The following is a 15,549-nucleotide window of genomic DNA, read 5'->3' as shown; positions in this document are numbered from 1 at the left end:
ATAAGAATGTTCCATCTTAATTTGAAATAACTGCAATTTCAGTTCTTTCATCTATTCCTGACTTGTTTGGCATCATATCTGAGAGAGTGTCAAGCTGCTAGAAACACTAGACTAAAAGTAGAAGATGGAAATATCTATAGAAGATGCAAGAATGTTGCCTAAATAAAGAAACGAAAATGAAAATCCATAGTCAGAACTCACCTAATGGATTGCTAGAAATATAGTTTCATAGACACATCTGAAACACATAATATTTTTAGAATTGTTTACTGATGGAAGAATTTTGAGTAAGTCATTTAATAATGAAACCCAGAATTATTATTTCAAAATATTATCATTTAAATGCCCCTTAAAAATAAGTTTTGAATGAATGGTTTCTCTCTTGTTTTTCCTTTAGTCCCTAGAGATGTGATGAGCCAGAGCACAGAGATCCTACTGTACTGTAGTTAAATCCAGAGAGAAACAAGAACTAAAACCAAAATTAACTAAACCAAGCTTTAATTAATAATCACTATATACCAGAACTCCATGAGAAAACTAAAAGAAAGTAACAGATTTGCTTTTATGTAGACCCATTGGCTCCAACACCCTACAGATCACATGAAGAAGCTGCCACTGTATTCTAGACTCTGTATCTTCTTTCCATGCCTCTGGCTGTATTAGTATTTTCTTATCAGTTGTTTACAATGAGAGTTTAAACTTCTGTGCCTGCCGCTTTGGAGCAAAGAGGAGCTGGGTCCTAGATATGGTGGCTGATTTCAGTAGACTATTAGCCAATTACTACATAGTTAACCCATAAATGGAAGTCAGTCCCTAGAAAAGGTTTTTGGTGTTATAGTATAACGCTGTATTTTTTTCCCCTTTGAGCAGCAGTGTGCATACATTTCTGTTTCAAGGCCAAATTGATTTATTGAGTTTCTAACATTTTATTTTGCATCTGGGCGTTATTTTTTGTGGTCACAGGTACACTGCACTTTAATTAGTTTTGTTTACCTATGCATATTTTTTCTTAATTTCACAACGGTCGTTTTTGTAATTGACAAAGCAATTTACTGCATGTGTGCTTTCTGCACCCCAGACAAATACTCTAACATGTAATGCACCTTTCTTTCCAGTTCAGATTGTTAAGAAAAGAATTAGTTGTGACTAATTGCCAATTAATTTGCAGTGGTTTTAGGGAGGAGGGGGGGAAAACAATTGCACCTACTAATTAAATTTTAAAATATTCCAAAGTGTCATCTTTAGGTATCTGTGGAATACATAATTTCCATTTTAGTTCTGCACTGGATCTGTAACAACCCTGAGCTGACAGCTCTATTAATTTAAAACCTCAATGATACCTATTAGTACAAAACATGAAAAAAATGCCATTAATCATTTATTTTAATTTTGCAGCTCTGTCATTTTCTCAGTATGTTTAAAAATTATGATGACACCATAATGTTTTCCAATCTACCTGTATGAAGGGGAAACGGATCACACTACTTAGGAGAGAGACTAGAGTATATTATTAGAGCTTAATTAATGCCAAACTGATTAGATTTGATTGCACTTTGCACAATAATATTGTTTAGAAATTTATTTATGATGTGTTGTGTAACGCTATATTTAAAACAACAAGTCTAGATCTGAGAGATTTTGTCCAAAATGTCACATAATGCTAGTCACAGGGTAATTTTGTTCAGCACTGCCTGCATTCTGTAGGTCTTATTCATATCATGATACTGCATACAATTCTTGATTGCCTACAGGAAGATAAAACTATTTGGTACTTCTGTGATATAAAGGTGTTGCATCCCTCCATTTCCTGTATGGGGAGCAGTATTTAGGCATCTTTTTATGGGAAAACCCTCATAACCTCAAAACTGTTATCCTGCTGATGACATGGAAAAAAGTGGCCATAAGCTAAAAGATCCAACTGGATAAGTTTTTCTTCTGACAGTTTTTTTCCCTCTGTCCTTAAAATACAGTAATATGTTCTTTAAGATTAATTGAAATATTATAAGCACAGCTGATTATCTCTGTTTCCATTTTTCTATTGTCAGTTAGCACAGTACTTTACTACCTGTATTTCTAGCACCATGTTCTCTGAAATAGTCAATATTTAGAAATTCTGTGAAGTCAGGAGCATGAAGGTAACCAGCACATATTGTTGAAAAAGGAACATGAAAGCAAAATTGACTGACCTAAAAGACATTGTTATCACACTAAAATTATTGATGCTTACTGCATTTCATTTAGTGGATGCATTGTATTAATGTGGCTTCAAGGCATATTTTGAAACTCTGACCTGCTCCTGAAACAAATAGATGTCTGGTTTATGCATTTATAAATATTTTTAGTATCAAAAAATGCAGGCTTCTCCTTTATTAGAAAATTTTCCATTGACAAAAAAGGAGAAATTATCATCTCTTCTTTTGAGAATTATGCTCTTTTAATTAGATGTGGTGTTCCTTTCCATGAATACACCATTGGACACACTTTGTAATATTGGAAAGGTGATTCAAAATTGCAGATGCAATATTCTTCTGCCAAACCTATTTACTAGATATACCATGGGCTAAAATCTTGGCTTCAATTAGTGAGTGAGAGGTTTGTCATTGGCTTCAACAGTTTGAATTTAACCTAGAAAATTGTGCATTGGGTTTACAAGAAAAATCTATGGTATCTTGGCAATTCATGTTGCTACTTACCCTCTAAATGGAATTTTGTTATTTCTTGATTTTGCCTGTTTTTAAATATAAATTTGTAACAAATAACTTTTTTTTTTCTCCAGCAGCACTTCAGGCACTCCCCTTAAATTATGTTCAAAATGTCCTCCATATTATGTTCAAGGTTCTCATTATTGTCAATAAAATTGAGTAAGTGATCTCAAAAACTCTTTTCCCGAATTCCATAGTAATTTGTATGAGTATGTTTGTCAGGGTATCATCAGTTCCTAAAAATATATTAGGTTAGGATTTTAGCTTTCTGGATTTTTGTCTGAGCAATTTCTCATTTGTGTGTGGGATTCACAGAGTAAATCTAGGAAAAATGAGAAATAATAAAAAAATCTTATTTAAAGCTTTTATAATTGGGTTTCTACTAAAAAAGACATGAAGTTGCTTGCTGAATGAAAGAGAAACTGAATGGTAAAAGTTAGTCTTTAGACTGTCCATGTGCACGCACATAGAATCTATATACAGCTGTAAGTAGGAATTTTTAACTTAACAAAGTCTCTGTTTCTTGTAAGTAAAGCTTTCTCTTTCTCTCTCTTTTTTGTCCTTCCATAGAGCACTTTCAATGTTCCATCTTACCTTGACCTACAGCATTATTTCTCTGTCTGAGATCCTCAATGCTTCTTCCCATCTCAAAGTGTGTACTATTGCTTGTCACCCAAACTCACAGCTCCAACTCTGGCAGTGCTGCCAGTATGAGAACAGAAGCAGAAGTGAGAGTCCAGGGCAGACATGCAGTGCCTGAGAGTCTTGAGAAAGACAAAATTAGCCTGCTTCAGGCAAAATAGGGCAATGTTTTGCAAACATACTGATCTCTTTTTATCAGCCGAAGATAAGACTTTTAATTTTTTTTTTTCTTCATTTTACAGTAGGAAAGTAAGGAATTGATGGTTATCATTGTTAACCAATGCAATATTAACAGACACTACCATGCAGAAGTAAAAAAATATACTTTCAGCTTACATGTTATTTTTTTGTTTTCAGAATGTAAAATATATTTTGTGCCAATTTAACAGTTGAAAATATGTCTTGGAGTAATGCATATAGGACTCATCTCCATGCACGTGAGTGGTTAATCATGTTCAGGCATCTTAGCTGATCTCAGCTGATAGGAAGCAACATACTGAAGAGGTCATGGTCTCTGAAACAGATGGCTCAAGCCATAAAAGAACATTACAAATGATAAACATTTACTGAATATGTAATTGGATTCATCCTGAGCAGCACTGAACAGCCCCAACCCAACATGCAATCTGTATGGGGTCTCAGGATTACCTCACATCTTCATACTAAAACCGTCTTTTGAGCTGTCCTCTTATATTAATTTTAAAATGGAGTTACTATGATTTATCTCTGAAACTCTGAAGACATTCCTACTGCCACATCATGGTCAAATCTTGCAATAAGCTGAACCCTTATGACTTGAAAAATTCACTCACACCAGCTGCAGATTACTTACGCGTATTGATCCTCAGGATCAGGTTGATGTTATGACTGTTCCTGAGCCCAAAAATATGTCTTATGAAGCATGTGAAAGTTACAAAAATTCTTGAGGCAATTTTTTAGGACCAGATCATCAGCTGGTACTATGTGACATCAATGGAATAGTGCCCATTTAGCCCAACTACAGATTTGGCTTCCAAAGTGATGCCTGAAGCAGAATTTCTTATGAGAAAATATGTTGGTGCCAGTCTTTGAAAGCAAGAGTTATTATCCATATGAAATTAATCTAGATTGCCAAAAAAACCCCATATGCTAAATTTGATACTAATGAACAGTGTTGACAAAAAGAGGTCATGCATAAAATTTGAGACTAATGAACTAAGGTGGCATGGAAATGAGCATTTGGAGAGTAAAGTAAAGGCTTTAATAGAGTTAAACCAAGCCACTCACTCTATTGAGATTTTTATGTTTCTGTCTCCTTATATTGTAAAGTAAATCTCCACCCCAAGAAATGTCCTGATCTATATTTTAATGAGCCTCTCCACGTGACATACATTTTTTGTTTCATTACTATTAGTGAATGACAAGTGAAGGATATTCATTTTAACTTGAAAATGTCAGGTATGTACTTTAAGAGATATATTTTTCCAGTTTTTAATGAGGTGGTGTTTCTTTTTGAAAGAAATACCCATCTCTGATGTGGGTACTATGCAGGTGACAACTGATATTTAATAAGTGATGGTTCTTGTATTAGTCGTAGTTCACTAAAGAAAATGTCTCGGATTGCTTTTGAAAAACTCTTAACGTCACTAGCCCAAAGGCAAGATGTGACCTTTTTATTACATAATGAGAATCATTTATTATCTTACAATGTATCTTAAAGTCACAGACAAAATGCCACTTTGATAATTGCTTTCAATTAGCTTTGAGCATAGCATACATTCATAAAATGTCTTCTCTAATTTAGACTTGAATTAAAGAAAATTGCAGACATAATCTACTTTAAGGTTGTCTCATTTAAGGTGATTCGTAGTTTTATATCAAAGAAATCAAAACGGGTGGCTTTAGAGCAGTATTACAAAGTGTTTTAAATAGTCTTTTCAATATTTGAGTCCATTCTATTAACAATTAATTAACAATTTAGAATGCTAGTTCATCTTTTTTGACCTTTTTTGTATATTAACTTTATGCTTTCGTTCATAATGGTTGTTTTGAAATTAAGCAGTGTCCTGTGGTAAAAGAGTACAGCTTGATTAGATGTATAAATAAAGCATATGAAGACATGGCTTATATCTTAATAATAGGCAACAGCTTGGTCTTCCAATGTGTATGTTCTTTCCAACTTTTAAATTCTTCCTTAACAGCAAGCAATAAATCCCACACTCAAAAAGTAAGATTACATATTGGCATATATTTTATTGCATACAATTTTTAGTATTTATTGTGTGTATAATTTAAATTATTTGTGGAAATGATTGCACATAGATTGGTTTACTGCATAAGTAACATTGTTCATAAAGAAACTCACGTGTTTTCCTTTTGTCTTAGGTTAAATGGACAAGGTTTGGAAGTCACATATAAAGATAATTCAGGCATCTCAGATACTTGGCATTAACTAGCCCAAGGGATAATTCTGTTTTTCTTCTTCCTCCCCCCAGATAAAAATTACTCACAAGAACCAAGCCCCCATGTTGATGGGACCTCCTCCAAAAACCGGTCTTTTCTCTTCTATCATCAAAAGAACAAGGAACCACAGCAAGGAATAAGCTATGTAGTTTAGTTTTCAGAAAAACAATTAGCTTTATTGGGCTTTGGAATATTTATGCTGGAAATATTTCAAGAATTTTAGAACATCTACTTGCAAAATCTTGGATTTTGGTTTAACTGTTTCTGTAACTGAGCTAATGTAAAACTATGCTACTAGAAAAAATGTTGTCACAGTTTTGTAGGCATTTTGCATGATGAAAGCAGATGTTTACATAAAGTGATGCATATTTTTTGTTGCATGCATTACCATTTACTAATCTATGGGCTAATTCTGCCATGGAATATGGGAAAAGAATGTCATGGGTAATTTGATTTTCCCTCTTTTCCATTTCAACTTTTTATACTACAATGATCACATGCCATAGGTTCTATAGTATCTCTTGAATCAAAGATCTTCACATGAGTAGCCAATTTGACCTGTTTCAGAGTAAAGTTTACTACAGGTCTCATTAACCTGTATTTTTAGTTTACCATTTCTTTCTACCCTGAGAATATTTTTATTCAACTCAGTATTGAAATCTTGGATCTTATTCTGATAACTCCTATGTATATGAGTAACTGTACCTGCTGAAAAGAATTAACAATATGTACAGTATTCAAATTGTCATGATTACTCTTGTGCAATTTTTTTGTTAAGATTGGAAGCCAATGCAAGTTTTAGCAAAAATTATAATGCTAAGGAAATCATATTGAGTGAAGATAATAATTCTTGCAGAACTAGCCATCAGTGTTGTTTGTTGAAACACTAGAATTGTTTTCATGAACAATACATCTCTGTAACATGGCACACTTTAAATCATTCTGCATATTGACCAATAGCATAGTGCATATGCACACAAATAACCAAAGCTCATGCCTAATTAAAGTGCATTTCCCACCAAAGATTTAGTGAAGGATGCTTCAGAGAAATGGGTTAATGCATAATTAATCAAACTCACTGGAGTAGACTCACTTCTGAAAATTTACAGTTCTTTTGATTGCATTGACAATATCCAGACAAATGTTGGGGTAGGAAAAAACATTAAATTAATTGCAAGTAGATACTCACTTTTCATTTGTTTCATAAGTTAATAGACATAATCACATACTCTAAATATTGAGACATTGACATGAACTCTAAATATTAGAAAATTAAATTTATATGCAATTTTTTGTCATAATTATTTATAAATTTATGCCATCCATAATTTACTCATCGCCTAAATTAATCTCATAAGGAAAGAATAAACTGTTAGCTATTCCCCTTTTGTAGTCTGCTGTCTGGAATCAAAACATTTCTTGTCATAAATTTTGAGGAGGCAGTTGCTCAGGTTTTAACTTTCCTAGCCCTTTTGGAGACTTCCTAACAGCTTAGAAATCATAGTACAGGGATTTGTCTGAGGTTTGCACAGCACTGTCTAACGTTGAAGGGAAGTCCAAGAACGGCAACTTTTTTCAGTCCTCCATATTAACAGTCTCAATCAAAACTTTTTATGCAGTCTTAACATTGTTTTCTGTTCAGAGTGAGCTGCTTCTCGGCTCTGCATGTCTTAAGTTTTCAGAGATTTCCTCAAAAAACAAGGAAAAAACAAAACTTTGCTTGAAATGCATGATTTTCCATTTTTATCCAGACTTAAAAATGTTAATGGTTTATTAAATCTATTTTTCTATTGATTCATTCATCCGTTTTAAAAATAATACTTCATCATGCTGTAGTGCACGGTACTGTGCATGTATTTAAATAAAGTTGCTATCATTTGTTCCTCAGTATAAGAATTTCACAGAGTCGTACTTTAAATAATAGACACTGAAATAAAAGTCAGTATATAGTTGATAAGGGTTATGTCTTTGAAATATAAAGTCTGTGTTCTGTAAACATTAGGAGGTAAATACCAATTAATGTTATGTTCCGCATTAGGTAGAAAAATATGAAGGTGATTATTTGCTAAAATTAAGATCTTGTAATTCACCCTTCTTAAGTCCAGTGGTGTTGACAATTACAGTTACTATAGGAGTACACTCGTATTTTTCCTGTGCATTGCAAACACACACACACACACACAGAGTCACACACACAGAGAAGCATTTGATGCACTTAACTATGAACATACATAAGGATAGAGCAAAAGTTATTTGCAAAAAGAAGGAATTTGCTGACATAATGTTACATAAAGTATATATTGGTTTTATGAAATTATGGTTACAGGTGGTAAATATTTTCACATAACTTGACATAGGTTTTTCTACCAGCGCTCTCAACTTTTTGTGGCAAAAATGTGTTTAACAATAATATATAATGTGCTCTCTATAATTATCTCATGAACATTGTAACTCTGAAAACAAATAAAATTATACATAAGCTATTATTTAATAATGTCTGCAATTTTAAATGTGCCAGTCTGTGATAGCAAGTTGTTCACAACACACTTTTTCATGTAAAGAGGGATAGATGAGTTCATGTAATCACAATTACATACAGTTCTGATTAAACATATAAAAGCTAAATCAGATCGGTTGGTCAGTATGTGTCAAATTCTCACTATAACAAAATACAAGAGAGCAGCCATCATATTGACAATTATCATAGCAGTGACTGACTTCCTATTAATCTTGGTTGTTTCGGGTTTTTTTAGTATGGCCTCCTATAATTTTAAACCATGCTCAGGTTGAAAGTACTGATGGTGATGAGAAAATCTTAGACTACATAAAACATAGCATGAAAAGAAAATGGTTGATTTCATGAAAGAGAACTTCAGAGCGAGATCCTTTTTTTTTCACTTCAGTACGCACAGAACTAATATCATGAAATTATTCATTGGTATAAGAAGTGAGGCAAAGAATATATGCATATATCTCCAAGCAGCTGAAATAGATGCATTGTTCTTAGATGGACTGAAGAGCAGTATCTGTAAACCTTCTACTCTTTACAATGAAGCATTCTTTAAGGCTTCATTAATGACATTTGCAATGGAAATGGCAATTACAAATATGTAGGAATTAAATATGACACTAGATTTGCAAATTTTTCATCTCCCTACCAGAGCATGTCAACTGGGCAATGTGCTAAGGAAAGAACATGACATGTCAGGAAAAAACTTTAGCTTCTGAAATTGGTCAGTCTCTCACTTCACATGAGTTCCTGTTAAAAAGAAGTGGAAACAGTATTTCTTGAAGAGACAAACAGAGAATTACTGTTTCCAATACTTGTAAGATGTTTGTATACACATCATCAAGATTATTTAAAGCTAGGGTGTGAGACCTCATGATTTAGGCTTATTGGTGTGCATATGTGTATGTGCATGCTAGATCAGGTGACATGCTCATAAGCTCAGGACTTTGAAGAGCTAGGAAGCCCTTAGTCTCTGAAACAGAATTAGACGTCCTATTGCTCACTCTTATCAACTTTGTAGTGTTGCATGTACCTCATAACAATGATTAGCTAATATCCAAAATTATTTAAGGCAAATAAAGTTACAGACTATAACATATTTCCGAATATCAGTGTAAGAAGTAAAATAGTCAATTATGGTAGGAAAGGGAGAAAAAGACCTTTTTTATTTTTTTAAATGTATAGGTTAATATTTGTTTGATGAAATTATAGCTGGTCAGTGACTACTAGTGATTTAGGGTACTAGTGATATTCTGTAAGTTACTGCCTTCAACCCCAAGTGGCTTCTGGGGCTTGTAATTCTGAGGCAGACCATAGCAAGACCAAGACTTTCTGGGAAGCAGACACTTCAGGGAAGTGTTGTCCCTCATCTCTCTGGAGAAGTGACTAGGGAGAATGGCTACAAAATTGGGAAAAAAAAATCAGGAAGAATTATCTCTAGACAAGGAAGCAGGAGAAGAGCAGAGAACTCTGCTAAAGAATGACAAAACAGATGCTCAAAGTAAAACATGATGGGGTGGATCGCTCCAAGGCAGTCCACAAAAATGGTCGTGCGGGACCTGAGAGGCCAGATGAAGGCACTCAGGACTAATGAGCAGTGATGAGCTAGGGAAGGCAGTAAATTAGATTTATCTAGAGACCCCTTCCATTTAAGGCTGAAGGACTTAGGTAGTGTTTCCCTGCTTTGTGGGGAGAAAGTTTGAGACAAGTTGGACCCAACTGAGCCCTTCACGTGAAGTGAGAAGGACTTGCAAGAAAAGGAGAGCTGAAGGACAGTCAAAGGAAGGTAAAGGACTTGTCAAAGCTTTATTTATTTCTGAGTACTTACATACCCTAAAAAAAAAAAAAAAAGAAGAAAATAAAGCCTGAAAATAAATAAATTTAGAAAACTGAGGTGGGTCAAAGAAGCACTGATCAATGTTTTACGCAAGAGCGGTGAAGAACGTGTTAGCCTCTTATCAGCTAATTGCTGCTTGTCTGCAGCTCCATCAGGAAAGCATTCTGCTTTCTCTCCTCTGTCCATAAGGAAGGAAACTTCTTGTGGTCCTGGTGAGGTGAGTAAAAGCCTTATTGTAGCACTGGCTGGAAAATGAATAAAACATGGGCAAGATCTGGAAGCTGTTAATGAGATATAAAGTAATAGGTTAAAATCTGTGGCATGTGAGGGTCTGAGGGAGTGCTGTGCAGCAATGTCTGATGTGAAAACTGTCCTCAGGTCTGTCAAGGTTTTCTGGTGTCTGCCCAACCTGGGTTTGTGCCATGGGGAGTCTGCTGGTTCTTGTTCCCCATTTTTGCTCAGACTATATATTTTCAGATGATTTTGAAATAAAGAGGTTTGACCTTTCTGTTCTGATTTGTGTGTGTTTGTTGATGGAGCCTTCCCATTATCAGATTCTCTTAATTTTACAAATACTGCTGAAGAAAAGAAACTTCTCTATGACTACTGACTTCCATTATGTGAAACTGCCCAACAGCCTGAAACTATAAATAGGCGACGATAAGTTCTAGCCTCTAGAATCTGAGTACGGTGATATTTCAGAGGCTGCTTTCTTTCCTTTCTGATTCATGGTTCAAAGAGACTCCATGAGAAGCACCTCAGGGCTCTCTTTAAATATGACTTATACAAAAAGTGATAATCATTGGGCTTTGTTATTTATAGAAAGGTCATAGCGGTGTTGATGGTAAAGCAGCAGCTTCATTGAGAGGTGCCCAAAGTGTGATAAACATCAAAAATCATTTGCAGGATCTAACTGAGTGAGAAGGAAAGATTTTGAAGTTTTCAGGTCAATTTTTATTCTAATGTTGATAATGACTGAATATACTTGGCTGCTGATTAACCTATTTGAAATAAACCTTTGTTTGTTTGGTTGTTTTTTACCTAGGGTCAAATTCACATGCTGTGAAGGAACACAGCAGTTTGCATTAAGTAGGTTTTTTGGACAGGGAAGTGAACACTTCTTACTCTTTTGGTGAAAATCATATTTATGGGCCAACTTGGGCCTGCCAATTAGAAAATACAAACTGTCCATCTTCAGGGCTGTCAATCTGTTTTCATGAAGTATACAAAAAATAACCCAAAAAAACAAACAACATAATGATAATTATTTTTTAAACTATTTGTATCTGCAGAAGGAGAATGGTTATTTTTATGTCCCTCAGTGAGACAAATGGACTTTGCAACATGAGCTTCAGCACTGTAATTTCTGCCCAGTCATGAGGTTGGCTGTTGCAGAGGGTGTGGTGTAGGGATTCGAGTCTGATGATTTATGGTTTAGTTGGGGTTTTTTAGTAAACATGAGTGAGTTCTAAACATTTCTTTTTATCCCAGAATGATAAGAACTAGAACTTTGATTCAGACAGATATAAAATATGTTTATGGTGTACACACAAGTAAGCAAACAAATGCAGGAAGATCTATTCCATCTAAGCTGAACCTGACTTCCATGTTTCCAGTCCTATTACTAAAGGAAAAAAAAAGAAACTTGTTAATTTAGGTAGCTTGGCAGAATTTGGGGAGGAAATGGGTGTGGTGTGTTTTTCTCCTTGGTAATATGACCTTGTTACAACAATACATACATATAGATTAAGGAACTTTAACGTCATTTACGTCAATCACTGTTTTCTGTGGCTATATTATGAACAGTGATTTTTTTTTTAACCCGCTAAATCTCTCTTTTAATGATTCAATATAATTAATTTACAAGAAGTTTGAAATATTTGGTCCAACTGCCTCATCTACAAAGTCGAGGGTTGCATTGAGATGCAAATTCAGGCCTTTGTACTCTGTCAGTAATACTAGCCAAAAATTCCTTAGCCTCTGTTCTGTCAAAATATACAAAATTGTGGGGAGAAACCTACTTTCCTTAATCAATCAATTTTTTCAAATTGGATTCAACTGGATTCCCATTTCAGACCAAAATCAGACTTTTAAAATGTCAAAATCCTTTGTGCTTGAATGTTAAAAGAAACAGTAAAGTTTTAATTTGTTTCATTCATTAATTCTATTTCATTAATGTAGTGATTAACATTGTGTTATAACTGACTTTTCACTTTAAAAAGCAAAATGTGAAAAAACCAATGCATTATTAATTCAACATGAATATAATTCTTATATCCTTTAGGAGAATTTTTAAATTCTTGGATTTGTTCAAGATCCTGAAATTAAACTTTCAACTTTAGTGCTGCTACAGTTGACACAAGACTAAAAGCTTGCACATCAAATTCTAGTATTTATGTAAAATCTCTGCATTTTTATTTTTCCAATAGGTGCACGACTATGAGTTATCTTCAAGTTATCGATTCATAGTTCCTCCTTTTTCAGATGAATTTGTCAGTACAAGTCTACCTTGTCACTGAACAAACACAGAAATAACAGAATAATGATAAACAAAAAAAATTATTTCACATAGCATAAAAGTTTACTAAATATCTTGATAGTTCTAAAAACAGTAGTAGACTGATTTTCACTGAAAATAGAATGGGAGGATAGTTAAAGAATGGAAATTCTATTATTAAGTTATCCTGATTATTGTAAAATAAGCAAATAACAAGAATATTTTAGACTAGGCATTGTAAAATAAGTTATTGACACAGCAGATACAATGCTTGTGTTTCTTCTAAGGTACACTGTAACTCAATTAAAAATAAACATTCAATCACATTGATAAGGCATTTTTGCATCACTGTAATTCTCAAATGTGTCTTTAATGTGTTTTAATGTGTCTCTCAATCTTTTGGGTGAATTATCAGCTAATACTGTGTAATAGCTAATCTATGAACACTTTTTACCTCACAGTAACCCAAAATATGTATGCTATCTGAAGGCTTGCTATTCTCTTTGTGATCATTGTATATTTATCACTAAGTACTGTTAGAATGTCTAACCCGATTGATAGTGTGCTAAAATCCTTGCTATGACAATCATCAGTCTTATTTTTATGATCTTGGGACAAGAGGTGAGTGGACTCGCATGAGGTTAATGGGCCTTTAAGAAAATGTTATGTTTCTTTGGTGCAAGATAAGGTTCCCTTCTTCTGATGGGAATCCTGTCACTTTATAAGATGTAACAGCTTTCTCTGCCAAAGAGTTGAGATATTAGTCTGTGTGAAATGATCTATAGTTTTTCCTTGGCTTGCCTACTGAATCTTGGACAAAAAAATAAATCTTATGGCAGATGCCAATTGTTCCCTTTTGGTATGTGTGTAGAAATATGTACTACCACAAGAGCTAGTAAAAGCATTCAAATGCAACCAGAACAGTTGTGCTGACAACTGAGAACAGAGCTGAATTCCTGGAGTCAGGCTTACACAGGCAGAATCTGAAATGTTCAGAAAAGGGTTAAACTTTCTTTACTCGTTTCTAGGGTGACTTCTGTCTAAAAATGTAAGAGTACAAGTAGGTATTAAATACGTCTGTAACTTGCCACTGCTAACACTCATATGTCTGTGCAATATTTGTGCTATTTTCTTATCTCAGATATAGCACGAATGGTAATTTTTAACTATTTCTACTATGTACTTCCTCCACAAAACACAGTGCAATAGCATAACATATAAAAGCAGATTTTAATAAGGGCAATAAAAAAATGTTTTAGGGAGCCCAAGATACCTTCTGGTGCAACATTACAGGAGATAAAAGGTATTTGCAGGAAAAAACATCCCATAGTGCCAATCCATCTCTTCTCAGTAGAAGTTTGAAAGAGAAAGGACTTTTGGACAAATTACAATGTCATTTATTGTTTTATTCTAACTTGTTCATAAATAAATTTGGAGAGTTGCTATGATATGAACGTCATCAGAACATGCAGCCACTGCGTAAGGGAGAATTGAGAATATTTTGGCAGATCTGGTTTCCCTTACATACAGAACCTCTTCTGTAAATTTTTCTTGATCAGAAGCAGCCTACTTGCAAGGTACAGAAACACAGAAGTAGTCACTATTTGTTTAATTACTTGGTTCCTTTAAGGTGTTAAAACATTTTTTCCGTTTTCCATAATCACAGCTCTGCAATGACTACTGTGAATATCTTTTGGCAAGAATAATCAGCATTTAAGATGACTTCTATAGGAGATGGCAGCATACAATATAGATAATTTGCATGTCATGCTATTTCTGCTACAGTAATGGAGATCCCCTTGAGAGCATTTAAAGTCCTAAGGTAGAATGTGATACTAAGTCATAGCTTTGGAGATTATGATTAAAATATAATCTCCTTGTTTGAGACAGTTTAAAGTGAATGATGTGGATGTGAAATGCCAACTCCTACTGGTTTGCCATTGCAGCCACAGAGCTTGGGTTTTGTCTCTGCTGTCTTGTGGTAGGGCTTAGAATATCTTTCTTGCCCCAGTTAAAATGTCTCCAGAGAAGTTCAGGTAAGAGACTGAGAAGTTTTGTGCATTCACACATCTGTAAAAATCTATTGAATGGTTGCATCTGCGAACTTTCCCCACACTACTGGCCTGGAAACCAGGTCACTAGATGTCTTCCCTTCAGCAGAGTACTCATGTTTTTCTCTTTCTCACTCTTCTAGCAATTCTGTGTTTCTGTCTTCAAAAACATTGGCTTCAACATGTTGTATTAGAATATGTTTTCATCTATGCAGTTCCATCAGTTGGTGGCTAGGCATTAGACTTAGAAATGGAAATTTGAAATATCTCAGGTTAAGGAAGAAATCAAAGACTACAGTTTTCTGGCAAACACTATAAGTGCTATAACCAATGTTATAAGTGAGCCCTGCTCAGTTAAGGACTCATCTTAAACTCCACCTTCTGAATCTCAAAGGCATGGGAATTTTCAAACTCTGACTATGTGGAGTTTACACAACACTGGGTTTTTTTGCATTTTGCAATTCGCATGTAAATTTTATGGATTATATGTGGAACTATGCCTCTTATTTAACTATTCAGGGCCCTAAAAATCTACCATTAGTATCTGAATCACCCTGCTGGGGTAACATAACACCAAACTTGAGCATGAATAAATAGTTGCTTTGAACCTAGCTTTTAAGACTTCAACAGAATATTGACTTGGTAACAAATCCTGTGCTGTTGCCTTAAGAGGCCCTGACACAGTGCTGCAAAACCATGTCTATGTACAGCATAACACAACCCACTCCTAATTATTTCTGCCTAAAGTAGCTACTGCTGTTGGATTTCTTGTCTTTTATGCTTATAACAGCAGTGACACAGTAATGAGTCAGGCCTTTGCCAGTGCTTAAATATCCAGTGCTAAGTGCTATATAAAAACATTTAAAATT

The 15,549-nt window shown here is 34.4% G+C and overlaps 1 protein-coding gene across 8 annotated transcripts in view; it reads left to right on the top strand.

The window, feature by feature from the left end:
• The window catches only part of DGKB (diacylglycerol kinase beta), a 394,620-nt gene extending 386,343 nt beyond the window's left edge, over nucleotides 1-8,277 (top strand). For all 8 annotated transcript variants that reach the window (XM_027684707.1, XM_027684708.1, XM_027684709.1 and 5 more), the window contains one exon: nucleotides 5,819-8,277. In XM_027684707.1, coding sequence (XP_027540508.1) covers nucleotides 5,819-5,926 — 108 coding nt within the window. In that variant the 3' untranslated portion in view covers nucleotides 5,927-8,277. The remainder of the gene's footprint in view (nucleotides 1-5,818) is intronic.
• Nucleotides 8,278-15,549: the final 7,272 nt, after the last annotated feature.

Source organism: Neopelma chrysocephalum, unplaced genomic scaffold (assembly GCF_003984885.1).
Source record: "Neopelma chrysocephalum unplaced genomic scaffold, ASM398488v2 Primary Assembly neopelma1_67, whole genome shotgun sequence".
Lineage (NCBI taxonomy): Eukaryota > Metazoa > Chordata > Aves > Passeriformes > Pipridae > Neopelma > Neopelma chrysocephalum.
This window is presented reverse-complemented; position numbering and strand designations above follow the sequence as displayed.